This window comes from Aphelocoma coerulescens, chromosome 1 (genome assembly GCF_041296385.1).
Source record: "Aphelocoma coerulescens isolate FSJ_1873_10779 chromosome 1, UR_Acoe_1.0, whole genome shotgun sequence".
In the NCBI taxonomy this organism is placed as follows: domain Eukaryota; kingdom Metazoa; phylum Chordata; class Aves; order Passeriformes; family Corvidae; genus Aphelocoma; species Aphelocoma coerulescens.
Window position 1 is genome coordinate 96484342 of NC_091013.1, and position 21281 is coordinate 96505622.

At 45.7% G+C, this 21281-nt stretch overlaps 2 protein-coding genes across 15 annotated transcripts in view; both read left to right on the top strand.

The window, feature by feature from the left end:
* LOC138112596 (integrator complex subunit 4-like protein 2) overlaps positions 1 to 14080 on the top strand; it is a 28261-nt gene extending 14181 nt beyond the window's left edge. For 9 of the 13 annotated variants that reach the window (XM_069019997.1, XM_069019982.1, XM_069019947.1 and 6 more), the window contains exons 9-11: positions 1168 to 1301; positions 2085 to 2242; positions 7222 to 7445. In XM_069019997.1, the coding sequence (XP_068876098.1) occupies positions 1168 to 1301; positions 2085 to 2242; positions 7222 to 7327 (398 nt within the window). In that variant the 3' untranslated portion in view covers positions 7328 to 7445. Of the gene's footprint in view, positions 1 to 1167; positions 7515 to 10198 lie in introns of those variants that run through there. The other 4 variants (XM_069020014.1, XM_069020030.1, XM_069020007.1 and 1 more) reach the window with 3 other exon arrangements.
* Positions 14081 to 15147: 1067 nt separating this feature from the next.
* GTPBP8 (GTP binding protein 8) lies at positions 15148 to 20076 on the top strand. Of its 2 annotated transcripts, none has more exons than XM_069020046.1 (7): positions 15148 to 15487; positions 15880 to 15978; positions 16445 to 16575; positions 16920 to 17019; positions 17436 to 17554; positions 17999 to 18126; positions 18717 to 20076. In XM_069020046.1, exons 1-6 carry the CDS (start codon positions 15194 to 15196, stop codon positions 18081 to 18083), a joined length of 828 nt encoding a protein of 275 aa, XP_068876147.1. In that variant the 5' UTR covers positions 15148 to 15193; the 3' UTR covers positions 18084 to 18126; positions 18717 to 20076. The 2 variants fall into 2 exon arrangements, with proteins under 2 accessions (XP_068876147.1, XP_068876156.1); XM_069020055.1 differs by having other exon boundaries at positions 18720 to 20076.
* Positions 20077 to 21281: the final 1205 nt, after the last annotated feature.

Below are 21281 nucleotides of genomic sequence, written 5' to 3' on the forward strand. Positions count from 1 at the left end.
ACATTGGACTGGAACCTTCCTCTAGAAGCTGCTCCTTATTTTTCTCACCAGTCACAGGCCATCGACCAGAAATTCTATCGAGATTAAATGAGTGCCTTGTGAGGGTTGAAACGGGTTAGAATCAGGTGGAGAGAGATGAATGTGTAATTACATGGTTTAGTAATAATTTGAGTAAAGTTGTCCTGTGAGTTGAGAATTAAGGGAACATTGCAGGGGGAAGAAAGCTGTTGTTTAACTCAGTGCACCTTCCTTCCGGGAACCAGAATTATGTTGGAGAATGTTTTGGAGGTAACTTGCCACCAAATCTTACAGAGGCATATTATGTGAAGACAGGCCTGTGAGCCAGAAACTCTGAAGTAAACCTGGATAGTATGTTTCCTGTGTAAACTGATACTTAAAAACATGGTTTTGTTTACTTCAAAGCACTTGGGAAATTTGAATCAGAGCTTATGCTTGGAATCAGCCCTGTTGCAGGTGTCAGCCTTTGGGCTAACCGTGAAAGCCTTTGGCTGCTCTCTATTTCTGCAGATCTCAGACTCTGAAAATGTGTTTTCTACTTCAGAATTCTCTTTCCATGTTTGATTCTTTGGGTTGCTTAAAGTCTGCATAGAGTGATGTTTTTCAGGGCATCTTAGGTAATGCAGCAATTTTCAAAGACTTGGCAGTAAATGTATAATTTTAGATGTTGTTAGGGCACCAAAAAACCTGAGCAACCTGGTCTAGTGGGAGGTGTCCCTGCCTATGGCAGGGGGGGTTGGAACTAGTAGTCTTTAAGGTCCCTTCCAACTCAAACCACCCTATGGTTCTGTGGTACAAACTGGTGAGCACAGCGTAAGCTGTGAGGAAGAGTGAAATTCCACCTAATGCTTGTGTTCTGCATTTGGGATCCGTGGCTCCTTTCCTCTGTGTTGCCTCTGAGCCATCCCCTGTTGGCAGTGACATCCTCTCTCCAGTATGGCTCACTGTGTAATGTTTGCACTTTGTACTTGGTTTTCATCTGCTCAGACAGCTGTTTCTTTGGGTTTTGCTCAGTATTTTCCAACTATAAAGAACTTCTAGACAAATCCTGACCAAATAAAGAGTTGTTGAGTTGTTGTTTTAACTTCCCATCCCCAAGGAGCTCTTCTTGCTGTTGTTTATTTTTCTTTAACAATCCATTTGTAATAGACATTGCTGTTCTGGTTCTGATTTTTAATGCTGCTAAAAGTTGCCCAACAATGCCTGCCCTGTTCTCTGACCATACGTTCAGACATTATGCGTATCTTCGGGACAGTCTCTCTCACCTGGTCCCTCCGTTAAGAGTGAGTTGAACCACTTGGTTTGCACTTCGACACTTGGTTAGGAATATTGCTGGTCTCCTCCATGTCTGTCTGTGTGTAACACTTAAATTCTGAAAGGTTTTTCTCCTATGCATCACGAGAATTAATATTGAAATGTGCATTAAGGCAGGAGAGACAAATGTTAAATTGTTACAGTATGGATTTTGTAATATTTTGGGGAGAAGAATAGCATTAATGCTCTCAAGTGAGAATAGTACATGGTTTGCTGGTTAGATGAGAATACTGGGAGGGTAGTATTCCTGGGAGTTTTCTGTAGCTCTGGCTGTGTGTCTCTGGGAAAGGCCTTTGTAGATCTTCCAACATTTCCCTTGTGTCCTACCTGAACAGTTTATTCGTGGGTGAAATATGTTCCGTTCTGCTTTGCAGCATGTTTTTCCTGCATGGAGGTATGGGTGGGTTAAAGTTGGCTGTAAATCTTATCACAGCTCATAAAATGAGTGGTGGTTTGTGTGGTCTTGGACTTCCCTTGACTTCACAGTGTCAAAGTTAATAGATGAGGAAGATGTTTCCCTCAAAGGGCTGTTGATGTTTAACCTGAGGATCTCTAGTGCAAGTGAATTGTAAAGTGGGGAGAGTAACTAACAAAGATGCAGACTTGAAAGCCTTGGTATAAATTTTGAATTTGAGAAATGAATTGGAGCTCTCAGTTGGTCGTTGTTAAATAATATGGCAGCATTTGAAATGTTATTAGCTGTGTTAGACTTTTCTCTTTTTTTTTTCGTGTGTGTGTTCTTTCTTGTTTAGTTGCCAGGTAGAAAGCTGGTATCCTCTGCTGTCTCTCCCAGTATAAGCCCACATGAAGATCCTTCCCAGCAGTTCCTGCATCAGAGCCTGGAGAGGGTTTGCAACTTTCAGCACCTCGACCCACAGGGCATACAGGAGCTGCTGGAATTTACCATCCAGTAAGGCCCCAAGCTGACCTGTTTATGGAAAGATGTGTTAGGATTCCAAATTTCTCTGATGCAGGTGCTTTGCTTTTGAATATCAGTGTTGTAATTTGCTGTCCAGCACTTAACTTGAGCCTTCCTCTAGAGACTGTTGTGATAAAAGAGTGTTCATGACCTGTTTAAAATCAAATTGATGGTCTCAGGTCTGGCACTGCCCCACAAAATAATCAGTGTGCATTTGTGAGGGGAGGCAACTTTTCAGAGCATGGTAAGAGTTAGGTAAAGGTGTTCTTTTTGGACTGATCACTTATGCTAAAATACATTCTCCATTTTTATGGTTTATGGGTGACAGCCTTGTGTGTCATTCTCAGTTTTGTGTCCTTGTAATTTTGATCATATTATTTGTAACGTACATGCACAAGGTTTTCTTGTTTTGCTTTTCTGGGGGGAAAGGTGGTGTCACCTTTGCTCTTGCATTTTCTGGGTCCTGTGGCCTTTCATTCAGCAGGAAAGGACCTGCTTCTGGTGCTTTGGGTTCTCGCTGCCAGTCCCACTGACAAAGGACTTGGGCATTCCTCATCAGTTTTCAAATCAGAGAGCTTTTCCAGGAATAGACAACATTCTTGCATGCTGCTGTCTGCTGCTGTGTAGATAAGGAGGGTGTGTGGTGTTGCTTCTCAGTGTGGGTTTTATGCTGCCTCTTCCATTTCATCTCTAGACTGATTTACACAAACAAAACCCTTGAAAAAGGTCCTTTCAGTGTGATTCCTCTGCTTGGAAAGACCAAAAGAGCCTGATTGTGAGAGTTAGACAAACAATCCAGAATGCTTTGTTTGGAATATGAAATTCAAAAAAAAAAGCTTAATTCTTTTTATTCCTTCAAAATAGCTGCCTTCTGTTGTGTGTATGTTGCTGTGAATCCCTGTCACACCCATCTGCAGCAGAGAATAAACAGTGTGCTCCTCACTGTAAACCCAGCTGTGGAAACTGAGGTTTGTCCTCAGCTGTTTTGCAGCTGCTATGTGCCAGCCTAAAATACAGTCTCAAAGCATTTAATGCACTGAACACTTGAAACAGGTAATCTCTTGGCCAAGCATCCAGAGCTTTTCAGGCATGAGGGTCTGGGAACCTCTCAGGCCATGACTGTTTTCAGTTTTTGAGTTGATGAAAATATTGGCTTGGCTTTTTTCCTGATGGGATTGCCCCCCAGGAAACCATACTAAACCAGCTGCTCTTTTCCATTATTAAGAGAAGGGAGAATTTGGACAAAGCCAGAAAAAGTGTTAAAGGTTACTTTGCAGAGGGCAAGATTTCCCTGCACCAACAATTTGGTTGCTGAGAGCAAAGGAATGGAAGCTGCTCGCAGCAGTGGATTCTGCCATGGAACATAACTCCCTCCTCCTTTATCATGATTGCCATCCAAGGAAATAACAGAGCTTGTGGAGTTTGTGTCTACTTGGGACTTAGAGTTTTGGCTGCAGAGCCTGAGGGGAGCATCAGTCTGCAGTGTGGTTAGAAGTGTAAGACAGGCTGTTTAGCAAATCTGTCTGTGGTTTAGTTTCTCCATCTATACAAGAAGAACTTTTTTTTCTTACAGAGATGTTGAAATCTGTTTAAGATTTGTAAGGAAATAGAATTAGTGGAATTGGGAGCTGTGTACGACTAGGAAATGGAATATTTGCCTAGCTGCTGGTTGAGAGATGACATCCTCTTCCTCATTAGTATGTTGTGATGGATTCTGACATGGGAATTAAGCACCCAGGAGCCTCCTCTTCACTGCTGTCTGGTAAAAGATGAAATGGAGTATCTGTGTAAGGTTGAGGTTGGCTTGGCTGTTGTTGCCTTGTTGAAGGAAAGCACAACCCCTCCTATGAAAGACATTGAGGTGCCTGGAGTGTGTCCAGAGAAGGGCAACGGAGCTGGGAAGGGCTGGAGCACAGGGCTGATAAGAAGCGGCTGAGGGAGCTGGGAGTGTTTATCCTGGAGAAAAGGAGGCTCAGGGGGGGACCTTATCTCTCTACAACTCCCTGAAGGAGGCTGTAGCCAGCTGGGGGTCAGTCTCTTCTCCTCAGTAACAAGCAAGAGGAAGAGGAAATGGCCTCAAGTTATGCCAGTGGAGGTTTAGTTTGGATATTAGGAAAATGTCTTCATGGAAAGGGTTGTCACCCACTGGATCAGTTTCATCAGGTCCCCATCCAACCTGACCTTGAACAATTCCAGGGGTGGGGCAGCCATAACTTTTTTGGGCAACCTGTGCTGGTGCCTCATCACCCTCTGAGTAAATGTGTGTACCAGCACAGAGACATTCCAGCTCACTGTTATATACATATTTATACAATTTTCAAAAAAACCACATATTTATTCCCCACAAAGCCACTGTCAAGTTATTCTTCTTTGGTAAACCCAAATTTCTAAGCACTAATATTATTATTATGATGATTCATATTGGGGTTGCTCATCCAAGGCCCAGGCACAGGCTAATTCTTTCATGCAAAAACAGGGAAAGGATGGTCTCTGCCTGAAAGAGCTTACGGTCTTGGAAATATCCTTTTTACATCAAATAAAACCTGGGCAGAGGAGCCAGACCAGTGTGTTTATCACACTGAAGGACCAGCCATGGTTGGTGCAGCAGTAGAAGAGAGTTGTGGACATGAGCTGGCAACTATTCCTTTTGCTAAAGTGGTAAGGATTTCTGTTGTGGCATTGAAGGTTTGGCCTCAAATGCCATTAGTCACCCTTGATTATGATTTGGGGAAATCTCTCAGATGAGCAAGGTAAACTCATCTACTGCCCTTCACCCTGCCCTGGTGAAAAGCTTGTGTGAGCAGAGAGGTGGTGGCCTACCCATCTATCCAGCTCTGCAGCTGCAGAAGGAAAGAGAAGCACCTCCAGCATCGAAGACGTGGTGGATGTGAACTCTGTCAGCTATATCCAGGGTATTTTCTGAAACACCTACATAAGCCAGCCCAAAGAATGGTATTTTCAGCACTTAGAAGTCCAGAACATGAAGACCTTCCAGGCCTCCCTGTTTTCCAGTATGCATTAATCTTTTAAAATCTATTATAAGTCACAAAACTTGGTGTCCCAAGCAGACCTCACTGGTGCATCCAGCACTACCAATTCTGCTGGTCTGGCATAGGGAAAATTCATGCATTTGTATTGAAAGCAGCAGAGATAACTCAGATGTTATCACTGAGGATCCCTCAGGATGCTTCAGAGAACCAGAAGCAAGAGGCAAGATGGGTTCAATGACAGGTTTACCTAAATGCACAAAGCATTCAAAAGACTCTGGGCCCAGCTTTGACGGAGCCTTTTGTGAGGACAGGCTTTATTCTCAAGGGAAGGGAATGAGTCTAAATCCTAATTGTTTTTCCCTCTGTGCCTCAAGCTCCTGCTCAGATCAGTGCTGCCTTCTGTGAGGATACAGATCCAGCAAAATCCCAGAGTATTCAAAAGCGACAAAGCTGGTGTCCATGAGCACAATGCAGATTTTGTGCAAATGATTTCCTTACAGACCATGCTGTCAATTTTCATCATTAATATCTCTCCCCCAGGAAGATTTTTAGGAAGCGTTGTATTTGTCTGAGATTTTTCCTTTGGCTGCTGGTACAGGGAAGCAGCTTGAAACAAAAGAGAGTGAAGCAAGGTTGGTAGAGGAGGTAACACCTTTTATTACACCAACAGAAACTGGAAAAAAATCCTCAAACAAGCAAGTTGAAGCAGAATCTGACAGACATGGGAATGCTTGGTGTGCCCTAAAGCATAGATAGTTTTATGCATCTGTATCAGGTGATCTAATAAAAGATATTGTCTCTCATTACAAACATTAAGTTACATGTCTGGACAATCATGCCCATGGCAATTTTGCCACCATAATGAAACAAAGACACAGAAGTGATGAGTGGCCTGAAGACAAATTTGAAAGCAAAAGTGCACTTAGAATCACCTAGAATGAAGTAAAGGAGACCCTGCAGGGGTGTAGTCTGGTTCTGGAGAGTTATTTAGGCTAGCTCTGATGTGAAACTCTGCATTTAATAAATTAACACACAGAATCATCATAGAATCACAGAATGATTTGGATTGGGAAGAAACCTCAAAGGTTATCTAGTTCCAATCCCCCCTCCATCATGAGTAGGGACACCTTCCACCAGACCAGGTTGCTCAAAGCCCCGTCCAACCTAACCTTGAACATTTCCAGGAATGGGGTATCCACATCTTCTCAATCTGTGCCACTGTCTCATCACTCTCACAGTAAAGAATTTCTCCCTTCTATCTAATCTAAATGGCTCCTCTTTTATCTTCAAGCTGTTCCCCCTTGTCCTGTCACTAAGGACAAAAATTTGCTCTCCTTTTTTTCTAAGCCCTCCCTTTAAGTACTTTCAAGTTCACCTTCACCTCATCCCTGTGTTTTGATTTTGTGATAGTCTTACAACCACTAAAGCTGTGGTGCTGTCCACATTCTGTATTTGGTGGATACAGGATATTAGAAAACAATGTCATGCAAAGACAATAATCAAATATTTATGGCCAATTGAAAAGAATGGTTTATGTGAGCAGAGATTCAGGTTTGATTTTATTCACCTTGCAAAAACTACTCAGTGTCCAGAGATTGTATGGGTGAGGAAGAAAATGCCACCACCTCAGACAGGTTGCAGACAGCCTGATCTGTCACCAATGGTAGTGACAAATGGGATCAGTGAAATTGTTTGGAATAAACTGTGCTTTAAAGCAGCAGAGCATGGAGGCCAAAAAGCTGTGAAAATGTTTACTGGTTTTGATACAACCAGTTGTCAAGGCAGAGGTGGACACGCAAGCACACCTCATGGGGCTCCTCGAAGGTGCCCTGGGCACTGGGCCTCCCTTGGAAGGGGTTCTTCGGCCCTGAGTCACTACTCAGATAGCAGTGCCCGAGGTGTGTGCTGGCAGCCAGCCCGAGTCCACCCTGAGCCCTGCTGGCTGCCAGAAAACTAATGAGCAAATACTTGTGCTTTCAGGCTGTCCCCTCCCCTCTCCCTACACCTGCAGCTAGAACCGAGACTGTGCCTGGGACAAACCGGAGCCTCCGTGGCTACAGCTGGGCTGGGAGCAAGGGAATGGTGACCCAGCAAAGAAAGAGCAAGTGAAAGAAGATTGGAGCACAGTTGGGAGCCATCCTGCGTGTGTGGTAGGACACCAGCACTGAGCAGCAGCTTTTCCCAAGCAGCTGAGCCCTCAGCTCCTGGGCAAGATGAGTATTCCATCGGAGCACAAGCCCCTCAGGAAGCAGCTCACCGGCAGCCTGCACACGGTGAGTAAGTTCTGTACTCAAGAGCACAATTCCCTCATGTGGGATCAAAGCACCCCTGCTGGGCTACATTTGAGTGGGTTTTTCCCCCCGTATGTTAATCTGAAGACACCAGGGCTTGCCAAATATATCCCTAAGAAGAAGATTCTAGTTAAAAAAGCTGTGTCTGACTCTGGCCTGTTTGCACCTGCTGTGTCACAGAAGGGCCAGCTCTCTCACAGGCATCCAAGATCTGACAACAGCAAATAACCAGAATGGTTCTTCTCCTTTGGCAAGAGATGGAATGCAATTAATATGAACTTTAATTGATCATATCCCTAAACAAAAGCCTGTTGTAGGTTTGGGGGGGGTTCAGCAGTTCTTGTGAATCTCTAATGATGCAAAAGCTGCCCTGTGTTGTTGACATGCAGGATCATCAGCTGGAAGCAGTAGTTTTTCTAGCTATAGGGAAAATTAATGGCAGTCTCAGACAAGCAGCATGTTACTAGGCAGAAATCAATTATGAGATTATTTCCTTTTACTCTCCTCTGCCCTCAGTCTATTGCTAACCAGTTTGTCTTCCTGGCTGAAGCTGAACAATCTCTTCTCCAGACCTCTCTGTATTAAAAAAACCCCAACCTTCCTGTGTTGCACTTTTCACACATAGGTTGCAAAATGCTTCCTCATGGAAGTAACTGTTTTACAGATTAATAATCTGGGGCACAAATAGATGGAATGACTTTCCTGAGTGCCACCTTGCTGGCTGATTACAGAACTGGGAATCAGCTGGTTCCAGTACTTCCAGTCCACTGGGAACCACTTTGGTGCCAGGCTAAAACCATTAATCAAGATTTAAGGACATGAAGTTAGTTGGGCTACTGCGTTAAGGAATAACATGTTATCCATTTGTATTAGTGACAAACAGCATGAAACATCTGACCTGCCATCTGAAAAAGGAGCAAAGGCTCAAAACCCTGAGAACCTCCTGTCAAGAGATCCCTGATGGGGAGAGCTCTTGGTATCATTTGGACTAATGGCAAATCTCCTAAGGAGAGACTTTACTATAGAAACAGCTTTGGGCTGTGTTTTTCAGTGGGTGGAAATCACAAGATAGTCTCAGACAGAATAGTACTTCTCTCCTTGATCCAAGTGTAAATGATTGTTCTTGAGATGAAACTACCCACACTAGTGCAAAGCAACATTCCAGCAGGGTCTTTGGCCTGAATCTGTTGTTGTTTCCCTGGCTTGCTTAGGCTGTGAGCAAATTTCTGCTAAATCTGATAGTTTGCTCCTGTTTAAAAGGAAGGTCTCACCCTGTGCCAGGCTTTCCATTCCTAGTCCCATCCTTCTGTCAACTTTGTGCTTGTTAAATCCTCTGCCAGCCAACCCAGCTCACTAAGATGAAAGAGCAGCAGAGCTGGCATGAGGTGAGCAACAGAGCATGTAGGTAGGTGCAAGAACAGGACGGGGAGAGCGCATGGGGCCCCCCCTTCTCTTGGTGTGGGCTGTGAGATCAGCTCACGTCATGGGCGGCTCTGTACCCATGTGATCCAGCTAAGCACTTAGATACACACTTCACCTGAGGCATGTGACCAGCAGCACTGAGGCAGATCCTTGTGTGATGGGATCCAAGGAAGTGCAGGTGAGCTGGAAAACAGGGCTGTTTATTGACTCACGCCTGCCCAATGGCAGGTGTGGCCCTGGCCTGGCTTGTAACTTGCATTGCAGTAGTGCTGGCAGGAGGGAAAACAACTGTCTTCTTTCTTCCCTCTTCTTTTCACCTGCTGAGTACTACATAAAATGACCAAGTACAAAGGGAAGCTAGTAACATTTTTCAGAACTGAACTTACAGGAAGGTCACAGTGAACACCAAGTCCAGCTTTCCAGGTATTCAGGCCTCCTCCAATTCAGATAATGGTGTTAAGACAGAGGGTAAAAAAAAATGCAAACAAACCCACAAACTTTCCATTCTTCCCTCTTAAATCCATGTCAGTTGCATGAAATGTTTCCTTTACTTCCTAGCTAAAGCCATCATACATTTTTAAGTGCTTTGCTGAGCAGCTTCTGTCCTGTACCTGTGACATGATGGACTTTTGTGTCTTACTTCAGTGTTTGTAGCTGAACCCCCAGATGAGTGGAAGCCAATTCCACCTACTTGTAAAGTTTTAAAGAGCTTTATTTCCCCCTTTGAAGAGAAAAGAACAGTTCAGGTGATAAGAATGAAGTGGCACAGCTTTGGGCTCTATCCTTGTCCATGGGGTGGGTGAGAGCTCACATAGTGCTCTTGCTGTAAGGACAGTGGCCCAGAGGGACAGCACTTGTGAGTGACTTAAGAGATCAGTGTTGAATCCTGTAGTCACTCAGAGTTTCCCTGAGCACAGGACTTCTTTTCCCTCCTTCCCACTGGGAAAATGACACTTTCCTACATCCCAAAGATGAAGTGAGGACTTAGCCATTTAGATATGTCCACGTCTCTGCTGCTCTGGTTGCGAGGGCTGTATAAGCATCCTGCATCTGCTTTTTGCAGTAAATCAGGGGGACGTTCCCACCTGATGCCCAAGAAATGGGAGCTCATACTGCTCTTCACACCTTCATTCCATCCTCCAACCACAATCTTTTCCTTCCTCTTTTCCTTTCCTTTTACTTCCATGTCGATGACCTCAGACTGGTAACACACATGGCTTTTTGTCCCCTTGTGATACTTGCAGTTGTCACCAATTGTGGAGTTAAATGTAGGCGGGGAGATGTACACGACAACGCTGAGCACCTTGAAGAAGCACCCTGGCTCCAAGCTGGTGGAGATGTTCACTGGCCAGCCCAAACTCAGGACTGACTCCGAAGGGAGGTTCTTCATCAACAGGCCGGGCACCTACTTCAAATCCATCTTGGAGTACCTGCGCAGTAACCAAGTGCCCACCCAGTGCATCCAGGACGTCTACAAGGAGGTGTTGTTCTACGACATCGAGCCTTTGATCAAGCAGCTTGAGGACTCCCACCAGATCTTTGGGGAGCTCGTGGTGAGGAGGCAGTTTCTGGCTCGTGTGCCCAACTCCAGTGAGAACATTGAGCTGATGATCCGCATCGTGAGGGCAGAGGCGGCTGCATCCCGACAGTCCAGCGTCATCGTGTGTGTGGTCAGAACTGAGGAGGATGCAGCGAGGTGTCAGGATGCCTTGAACAGTTTGGACGTGGATAAAAAACCCGTGGTGAAGTTTGGCCCCTGGAAGGCTGTGCCAAGTATTTCTGGTCTGCTGGACTGCATTCAAATGGATGTTGAAGCCAAAGGGTATAAAATATCCTTTCAGCCCCACGTTGCTGACAAAGGTTTTCGCTTCAAGTCGCACGACTTCTTCTACAAGTTCCTGTTCACCTGGTGGTAGCAAAGTGCCACCATGGATAGGGAACGTTAGAAAGCAATTATTGGAACAAATGAACCTGGGCTGTGGAGACTAAACCATGGGCTACCAGAGGGACAGGAAGAAACACTCAGGCTAACGAAAGGATCTCCTTTGGCTGTTTGCCATATCAAAGAGCACTTAAAAGCCACTTTACTTGGGTTTTAGGGGATAACTTTCTAGGGGGTTTAAAAGGCTTCAGGAAAAGGAGGGATTTTACTCTTCAGTGTTCTTACTATTCATTCAGTTCAGAGAGATGGCTCTGTGAGTTGAGCCAACCTCACTCAACCTAAGGGAAATGAATAATGCCAAATATGTCTCATGGACATGTAGAGTTACTCTCTCCGTGGAAATGGGAACAGACCACAACTGTGCAAATCCTGACTGAAACAGTGACATTACTCTGACATGACTCAAGTGACATGCTCAAATTACATTTGGTTTCTTAATGAGAAGGCAAAAGCTATTCTTCTCCCTCCTTTCTACACTAGAATCTCAGCTAAAAGGAAGGATTCCGTGTCCTATGATCTTTTCTTATTCCTCCAGTAGACAGCCTACTCTCTAGTCAATGTATTTATTACTAATATTTATTATTTGTTCTGGAGGAAAGACAGAGAGCCTCAGCTACAGTCCAGGACCAGCAAAAGGCAAAAATACCATCGCTGATGTGAGGAGTTTATAATCTAAGGACATGCACTCCTCTTTCAGACCACACAATCTTAATCTCTTTCTTATGACAGTCGTTACTACGATGATGCTATTTCTAACTAGATAAGCTTCTGGAAGAATTGGGAAAACCCACCATGATTTGGTGGGAAGGAAGTGGTACTGAAACAACAGCCTGCAAATTCTCTTTTACAGACCACAAGTTGCATTCTACATTGTGTTTTAAAAAGTCTTAGGATTTGAAAGATTATTTTTATACTGGAGATGGCTTGGGTTTAATCACTCTGAAAATAATAATGGCTGATTTGATAAAGATCATATTTCCTTCTCAGACGATGGATTTCTTCCAGTTAAGGACAATAACCACAGAATCACAGAATGGTCCCTGGGATTTCAAATAAATAACTTTTAAATTTTTTTTGAATGATGCAGAAGTGCTTGATTTACTGACGTTTTCCCCTCAAGATCCCCAGATTCTAAAGACCTGAAGTTTTGTCTATAGGCTAACAGATTGGAATCATTCTTAATTAAGCTGTGTTTCAGATGTGCTTATCCTAGCATGGACCTCCCCCCAGTGACAGTCATGAGTCGCTCCATCGACTGCAGGCAGTTGTGCAGAAGGTGTGAAGGGACTCTGAGATCTCCCACATTCATAAGCTTGGTCAGAATGGACACAGTCAGTGTCTGAGAGGACAAAAAGGTTTAGGAAATAGGCTCTTTTGATCATAACCAAGTGGTTGGTGGTGCTCAGCCTGGAAGAAGAGAGATTGAGGGGGCCTCCCAATAGACAAAAGGCTGCTTTAAAGAGACCTGTTACGCTTTGTACATAGTAAGGGTGGGGAAGCTGGCTTAAGCCACAAAAAGGGAGATGAAAATTAAGGATCAGGAGAAAACAATCTCAGTATAGAGTAATTAAAGCCTTACACCAACCAACCTCCTAAGTCTATAGGACTGCTGCCAGGAGAAACTTTAATCGACATGCACTCCAGTCCTGTGTTCAGTTTGGGGCCCCTCACTCCAAGAAGGACATGGAGGGCCTGGAGAAGGGCAACGGAGCTGGGGGAGGGCTGGAGCACAGGTCTGATGAGGAGCAGCTGAGGGAGCTGGGGCTGTTTAGCCTGGAGAAAAGGAGGCTCAGGGGGACTTTATCACTCTACAGCTGCCTGAAAGGAGGGCATAGCTAGGTGAGGGACAGGACAAGAGGAAATGGCCTCAATTTGTGCCAGGAAAATAATCAGGAAAACCTTATTCATGGAAAGGCTGGTCAGGCATTGGAACAGGCTGTTGAGTCACCATCCCTGGAAGTGCTCAGAAAATGTGTAGATGTGGCACTTGGGGACGGAGTTTAGTGGTGGGCTTGGCAGTGCTGGCTTAATGGTTGGACTTGGTGATCTTAGAGATTTTTTCTGATTTTAGTGATTCTATGATACTGACAGAAATTATAAAACTTTTCTAACTTTTAAAATTCGTTGTTTTAGTTAACTTTTAAATTGTTTTAATTAATCACAAGCAGTGTATTATTCATTAGCGTTTCGTTAGTCTTAAGTCGCTTTTAGCCAGTACATAGCTAAGTTTCTTTACACAGGCTGTTATTGTTAGAGTTTGATTGGGAAAATCAGCAAAACTTGAAGTTTTGCTAAACTAACCCTGATATGCTTCAATGAACAAAACCTGGCAGAGAAAGATGTATTTCTAAAATCCGACACAAGAAATACAGAATTTATAGACTACAAGGGCATTTTGCAGAAACTGGAAGATAAGAGACTAACAAAGAATCTTCAGTTTGTGCTGCACAACTCCCTACCTGGGAAAAAGAGAACAAAAAGACGGAGAAATGGGGACTGATTAAAATGAGAAGCAAGAATAAAAAACTAATAGAGCACGGAATACTAATTAATTAAGAGAATGGTGAAAAACTAGGTTCACTCTTTGTAACATTTTAAGGAAAGTTTAATAAAAGGGACAGTTAGGAGACAACAGCAAAAAGGGTGTTACGGCCGGGTGCAAAAGATCGTCTTTAAAAGTACATCACTTATTTCGTATTCATCACCATTGAGATAAGCATAATAGCCCAATCAGAATTAATAAAGAAATAACATTTATTATGTGACCGCAATATCGGTCTCAAAAGCCACGATGGAGAAAAGCAGCCCCGAGCCCGGGGTCGGAGCTGGGTGAACACGCACAGATCTGATCTCTATCGCACCAGACCTCCCAAGTTCACGGGTGCTGCTTCGGCTGGTTCCTTCTTATACAGCTCTTGGGCAGAGTCCGAATTAATTCTGTTCTTTTCCTGAAGTTGGACTGCACAAAGCCTTTCCTGGGTCTGATGAATTGTCCATCTTGGATGATGAATGGCCCATCTCTGGTTCCTGGAACAGTTATTTTTAGTTCCCGGAATGTCCAATTCCTTATCAGCTGAGATGTAGATATCAGAAGATGGTGATCAAGTCATCATAGTGTTAATGTCCTGGTGATAAGATCCAGCCCCACCTGGGGTGGAATTCTCACCTCTTGATTACATCTGTGCTGAAAAAACTTCTTGTTTAACTGCTCTGGTGTTGTGAAATTTTCCTCTCAGCCAGGTTGGTGGGGGGGGGGGGGTTTGAAACTCTGTCTCTGCATGGTTTTATTACATTTCAGTTTTATACATAATAGCACGAATTACATACTTTATTTATAACACCAACCATATGGAGTTCAACAAAGGAAAGTGCCAGATTCTGCACCTGGAATGGGGCAACCCTGGATGTACGGACAGACTGGGGAATGAGATGCTGGAAAGCAGTGCCATGGAAAGGGACCTGGGGGTCCTGGTCAGTGGAAAGTTGAATCTGAGTCAGCAGTGCCCTGGCAGCCAGGAGGGTCAACCCTGTCCTGGGGGGCATCAGGCACAGCATCGCCAGCCGGGCAAGGGAGGGCATTGTCCTGCTCTGCTCTGCACTGGGGCAGCCTCACCTTGAATATTGTGTGCAGTTTTGCTCACAACCTAAGAAGGATATAAAGCTATCAGAGAGTGTCCAACATAGGGTAATGAGGATGGAGCAGGGCCTTGAGGAGAAGCTGTATGAGGAGCAGCTGAGGTCACTTGGTGTGTTCAGACTGGAGGAGAGTGAGGGAGACCTCACTGCAGTCTAGAACTTCTTCATGAGGGTCAGAGGAGGCACAGGCACTGATCTCTTCTCTGTGGTAACCAGTGACAGGGCCCAAGGGAGTGGCCTGAAGCTGTGTCAGGGGAGATTTAGGTTGGATATCAGGAAAAGGTTCTTCCCCCAGAGAGCACTGGAACAGGTTCCCCAAGAAGTGTTCACAGCACCAAGCCAGACAGAGTTCAGGAACTGTTTGGACAACACTCTCAAGCATATGGTGTGGTTTGGGGATGGTGCTGTGTAATGCCAGGAGTTGGACTTGATGATCCTTGTGTGTCCTTGCCAACTCAGCACATTCTGTAATTCATAGACAGCCGGGCCTGGCGACCGCCGGCCGCTCTGGGGGCCGATCCGGACGGCGGGCACACACCCCGTAGCGGGCTCTGACAGCCCCGGGCTGGGCGGGGGCACCCGGGGCACCGCCCCGTTGTCCCTCCCCCCGTCCCGCCCGTCGCCTTCCGGGGCCGGCCGGGTCCCGCCCGCAGCCGCGGGGATGCTGCTGCCCCGGGCGGGCCGTGTTGCGGGCCGGGCCTCGCCGCCGCTGGCCGCCCTGGCCCAGGTGCTGCGGCTGGAGCGGAGCCGCCGCACCGGGATCGTGTTCCCGCTGCAGAAGCTGGAGCGGTACCTGGCGCCCGGCACCGACACGGCGCGGTTCCGCCTCTTCCAGCCCGGGCTGGCCGCCCTGCAGCGCGCCGAGGCGCTCTTCAGGTCCGACCGCGGACACCCCATCGACTACGTGAGCTCCGCCGTCCGCATGGACCATGCCCCGCCGCCGGCCCTGCCCGAGGTCAGGCGAGCGCTGCCCCCGCGCCCCTCGGCTGGGATCGTGCCGGGACCGTGCCGGGACCGTGCCGGGACCGTGCCGGGACCGTGCCGGGACAGCGGCTTCCCCCCGCCCGGGCCACCCCGGGCTGGGCGAGCTTCGGGGGTAAGGGGTGGTGGTGTGGTTGTGCAGCTTTGGGCGGCAGTGTCAGAGCGCTGTGCAATGTGTGGGGCACTTACTGCTGCTTTTAAAAAAAATATTTTATTTGTCGTTGTTCCCCGTTGTACAACTCGGCAACCTGGCACAGAACGCCTCTGTCCCCGGCCACTGGCAGCACGGGCTGGGAAATGACCAGGACTGGCTGTAGCGAGAGGTGGGCAGGTGTAGATGTGCCCTTTCTGCCTCTCTCCCTGCAGGTGTGCTTCATCGGCCGAAGCAATGTGGGGAAATCATCTTTAATCCGGGCCTTGTTTTCGCTGGCTCCAGAAGTGGAAGTTAGAGTGTCAAAAACACCCGTGAGTGACATTTTTAACTTCCCTCCTTGGTACCAGTTCAGAGGATAAGGCTGAGAAGGGCTGGAGGGAACAAGCTCTTCAGTAGCCTGAAATGACAGAAGGTGCCAGCTCTGGTGGCCATCAACTCATGCCTGGCACTGGCCATGCTCTAGCCCAGGAAGAGGCAGAAGGAGCCCAGCCTAGCTCTTCAGCCAGACAAAGGAGCTGCACAACCTGAGCAGGTGTGCCATAAAGCCCTTTGAGAAGAGCCAAGTTTAGAGACTCATTAAGGTATTTTTAGTCTGTTTTATGGATAGAGCTATGTAGGATAGGGTACAAGGGTAGGAGATTGAACAGTTTAAAGCATTCTGGGGGGGTGGGGATCTGCTATAGAGATGTTTTGCAGAGCATCTCCTAGTACACTGCTTAAAGCAACTTTTTTTAAAAACCATTCTTGTGCTTCATCTTGTCTAAATCCTCTCTTCAGGGTCATACCAAGAAGATGAATTTCTTCAAAGTGGGCAAGTACTTTACTCTGGTGGACATGCCAGGATACGGCTATCGTGCCCCGCAGGACTTTGTTGAGATGGTGGAGGCCTATCTGCAGGAACGGCGCAAGTAAGGGACCCTCTTGTACCTCACAGCCAAGGGACAGCCAGACACCCCTATACAGTGTCATGTAATGAGGGGAGAAAATGCAGAGGGATAGCTGCTTCCATCCATTGGTTCTGACATCATTTCCCTGGAAGCTTCTGCAGTGTCACTCACTCATACTCTGACAGATCAAAACAGCAGGAAAGATTGAGGTGCTGCTCTATGCTGACCCTCAGTTTCCATGCATGGCTTTTCTTGGCTCTTCCTATACCCAGATCTCATGTTACTTGTTTTTGCTTATGGATTTGGAAGTAGCAGAGCAGGCATGAAATAATGGTGGCATTTACTGTTGCTTGTTTTTCTGGCAGCTTGAAGAGGACTTTCCTATTAGTTGATGGTGTAGTTGGACTCCAGAAAATGGATAACATTGCGGTAGAGATGCTGGAAGAGTTTGGGATTCCTTATGTGGTAGGTAATGCTTCATTCTTGAGTTGGTTGTAAGGTACACGTAATCTATAAAGGTGTGTACCCTGTACCTGAGCTTATGCAAGTTGACCTACCTAAGCAGTAACCCCACACGCTTTATTGTTAATAAAATAGGTTTAAAGTGTGTTGAGGGAGACAAGTAGGATTTAAGAGGGTTTTTTGTGTCATTTATTAAATAGATACTTTTTTTTCCCAATGCTCAGCTTGAAAAGGCCCATTCCTTATGCAGGCTGTAGAAGTGTTTTCATGAACTGTATTAGACCATTTCTTCCCCCTAGATATGACCAGAGCTTTCAGACTGCCTTGTAAGATGGTCCAGGACTCTTACAGATGTTCCAGGTTAACAGCAAAATAATCTAACTTTCTTCTTTTAATCCTCCCTTTCTGGATCCATGCAGATGGTGTTAACAAAAATTGATCGAGCTTCCAGGGGAGTGTTGTTAAAGAACGTACTGGAGATCCAGGAGTTTGTAAAGGAGAACACTCAGGGATGCTTTCCTCAGCTGTTCCTGGTCAGGTAAAGCTCCTCTCCACTGCTGCTGTTTCCTTTCTGGTAATGAGCTCAGTAGGGCAAGATACCTAAAACAGGCCTGTCTGCTCTAGATGCAGCACCTCTCTGCACCCCAAGGATGGAGGGTGGGCTGCTGATGGAGAAAAGTCCCTTTCCCTCTTTCCCCTTCTCTGCAATTAAGTGGAGCTTGTTTCGAAGGGTGCTCCTTCCTTTGGCACTTTTCAAAGGCGGGCAGCAGTCCCTGTGCTACATGCTAGTGGGCTTTGCCATTTTATTTGGAGTTCTGGTAACCATAGCAGCTGTAATTGTAGGATTACACAGCCAAAGTGCAGGCTCTTCCCAAGGTGTGGTGTGGGACATGTAATTGAACACAGCCAATGGCTGTTTGCCTTTATTACTCCAAGACACAGCAATATCTGGCACTAAACATCCATGCCTCTGTTTCCACAGTTCTGTGGAGTTCTCAGGGGTTCACTTGCTCAGGTGTTTTGTAGCCCATGTTACTGGAAACCTGCCCACTGTAGAGGCCAGCTGAAAAGACCCAACTCCTGCTCTGCTTGGCTCAACCAGAACAAAAGGTACCAAAACCAGATGTCTGGGGCTTTTGTTGTAAATAACCCAAGTTACTATACAGTATTTTATAATAAATTAGTATTTATAAATCTAAGATTTTTCTTTATTAAGTTCATTGATTCAGGAAGTTTGCAGTGTGAATTAATCCAGGTTATTAAAAAAACTGTTTCATAAAACCTATATGATTGTGCTAAGGAGAAACAAAGCAGAGAATTTCCAAAGATGAAGTTTTAATAAATTTTCTCTTCCTTCAATGAAATGTTCAAAAAGCTATGACTGCATGCCTAAGCTCTGCTATATTTAGGATATTAGAGATAGTCTAGTAATATCATTAATAAATACACATTTAGTTTAGGAAAAAAAAACCTACAGCCCTAACATTAAGCAAACTGTACTTGCCCAGTTGAACTGAATGATACACAGAGGTTTGCTCCTCTCAATTAGGGTTAGAATAGAGGGGGCCAAAACCTACCACGTGTGCAACCTACCTGCTCTAAGGCCATGCAGAGTGGAAATAGCCAGCATGTTGTCTGTGAAGGTGTGTTTGATGGCATGCATATTTTACTTTTGTAACTCTTCTGTGTCCTGTGTTCAGTAGGTGCAGCAGGATAGCATGCCTTGCTTGCAGCACTGAGTTGTCCCTGTTCCACAAGGATGAAGGAAAGAACACATCTTTGATGGGGTCTGCTTTTCCATCACTGTTGGCTTGAAACAGAGTGGAATAAAAGACTAACATCTAGAGGAGCCCTCTCCTGCACACTGTCATCAGTCAGTGCTGCATCTACCTCCCGTTTTGAGATCCAGCATGAAGTTCTGCAGCTGCACGTTGGATGAATTGCCAGATCTGAGGCACACCATCCATGATCTATCGCTCTACCCTGGCAGCTGAAGCACAACACTGATGAGCCCTGTGCTTTTTAGGGGAACGGCGTCCCACAGCAGCTGTGTCTGGCTAAGAGCACCTGAAACTGTCCAGTTACAAGGCGCAGAAGTGGACAAAAGGACAGCCATCAACAGCAGCACTCATACAGGAGAACTTAGTCCAAAGCTACCAAGTGCCTGTGTCAAACCCAGGCACTCAGTCTTTGTCATGTTTTAACATGGCCAAATGTGGTTATGCAGCTTACTTGCATTAAGTGTTTAAACTTCAAGACGGGAAAGTTCTTTTCTAAACCACTCTGAGGGTGCAAAAGGACTAGAAATATCACTTTCTTTCACCATGCAATTTCTTGTAACAAACAAGACGTGAGGCAAGATCTTGTTTTCAGTGTTAAGTGTAAGGAGTGGAGAATGTGAGGAATGATGTAGATGTGGCTCTCTAGCTTCTGCATCTTAGCAGTGATCAAACCTGTAATTTGTTAATATTTTATCTGTAATCCCAAATTGCTACGGAGCAAACTAGCCCAGGGGATGCATGATCCTAGAAGTGCAGCAGTAGCTATACAGACGGAACAGGTGAAAGTGAACACTTCAGGAAGGATCTTTATCTTAAAACCAGGATCTTCCAAAAGGATCAATCTTGTCAAGGCTGTAATTTTCAAGGCCTCAGCCTTGACTGAAGAGCCTCTGAAAATAACCCTAAAAATGTAAAACAGTGCAGTTCTGGTTTTAGTCCCTCTTCAGAACAAACCCCCTTACATTATGGTACAACCCCTTACAGTGCTAGGAAGTCTTTTACTAACCACTTAAATACATTAAATATGTCCAGTTAATCCATTTGTATAAACAAACTGGATGTGTGTGCATGGAACATTAGGTACCATCTTCTCCAGAAGAAGCAGCTTGACCTCTGGACACATCTTGGTTTTATTCAGAAGTGCTTCAAATACTGGAATAACTCCTGCATTTTGCTCAGCCATTTGCAAGAGAGAACACTAAAGTTTGATTCTTGAGCATGACAGTGCCCCTGTGACAAAACAGTAAATAAAATCAAGTCCTCTCCCTAAACAGTAAAACTTACATTTAAGTGCCTTCATGGAACATGCTTTGGGTAAGCAGGTGTCTTGACACACTACCGGACTTTTTTTGCCAAGTTCTTGAGGAACCTGTTGTGTTGCAGAGTGAGGAGCTGCACTTTCTCAGGCCAAGGACACAAAAGCTCTCCCTTTCTTTGCCCCTTATTGATGAGCGGTGGGTGGGCTTGGCAGCATACAGACACATGTCAGTTTTAAATTCAGTTTTAAATTCAAATGTCTTCAGTTGTTTGCAGTGCATAAGCTTCACTGCAGGCACCTATCATTACCTTGCAAAGCTTTGCCTCTCCTACAGCTGTTACTTACAGAAATTATGTTAAGTATTAGCTTTTGTGGAAAAGGATTTCACCTTGCGCATCTTCCCTGGTCTTCAGCAGTACTTTCTCCATTTTCTTCCTCTGTCTCGCCTGGTCTGTCACCATAACCTGACACTACAAAGGCAGTATTTTTGCAACAGTGTCCGAAACTAGAACATTGCAGTCTGGACACTAGTGCACTAGTGAATCAGTAAAAACTGGTTGAATAATTGAGCTGTGAGCATAGAAGTCAGTGGGTTTTACTCCAGTTACATGGCAGTTACAAGTGGAACGCTGCAAGGATCCATTCTGGAATGTGTCCAATTCAACATCTTTACAAGTAATCTGGAGGAGGTGCGTTGCTATCGAACGTGCTTACGGCACCAAACCGAGGGGAACAGTGGACATGCTTAAAGGCAGGGCTGGAGGAAAGGGGCTGACAGCAACTGTATGAAATACAACAGGACTGGAGCACCTCCTGGAGCACAGGCTGAGACAGTTGGGGCTGTCCAGAAGGTGGAAACCTCATAGCAAGCTTTCAGTAGGTGAAGGGGGCCCAAAGGGAAGCCAGAGAGGCACGCATCGGGAGCTGTAGTGATAGGACAAGGGGGAATGAGTACAAACTGAAAGAGAGGACTTACCTTGGGCAACCTGGTCTAGTTGGGAGGGTGTCCGTGTCCATGGAAGGGGGGGTTGGGATTAGATCATCTTTAAGGTCCATTATTCCAACTCCTTTACATTCTGTGATTCTGTGAACATGGGCAAGTGTGCCTTGCGGAAGGGAAGGAAAAGCCCCTGCCAACCGAGCAGACTGTGAAAAGACATCCTTCCCGACCTCGTGGCTGACCCTCTTTCGAGCGGGGGGGTGGAACAGACACCTCCTGAGCTCAC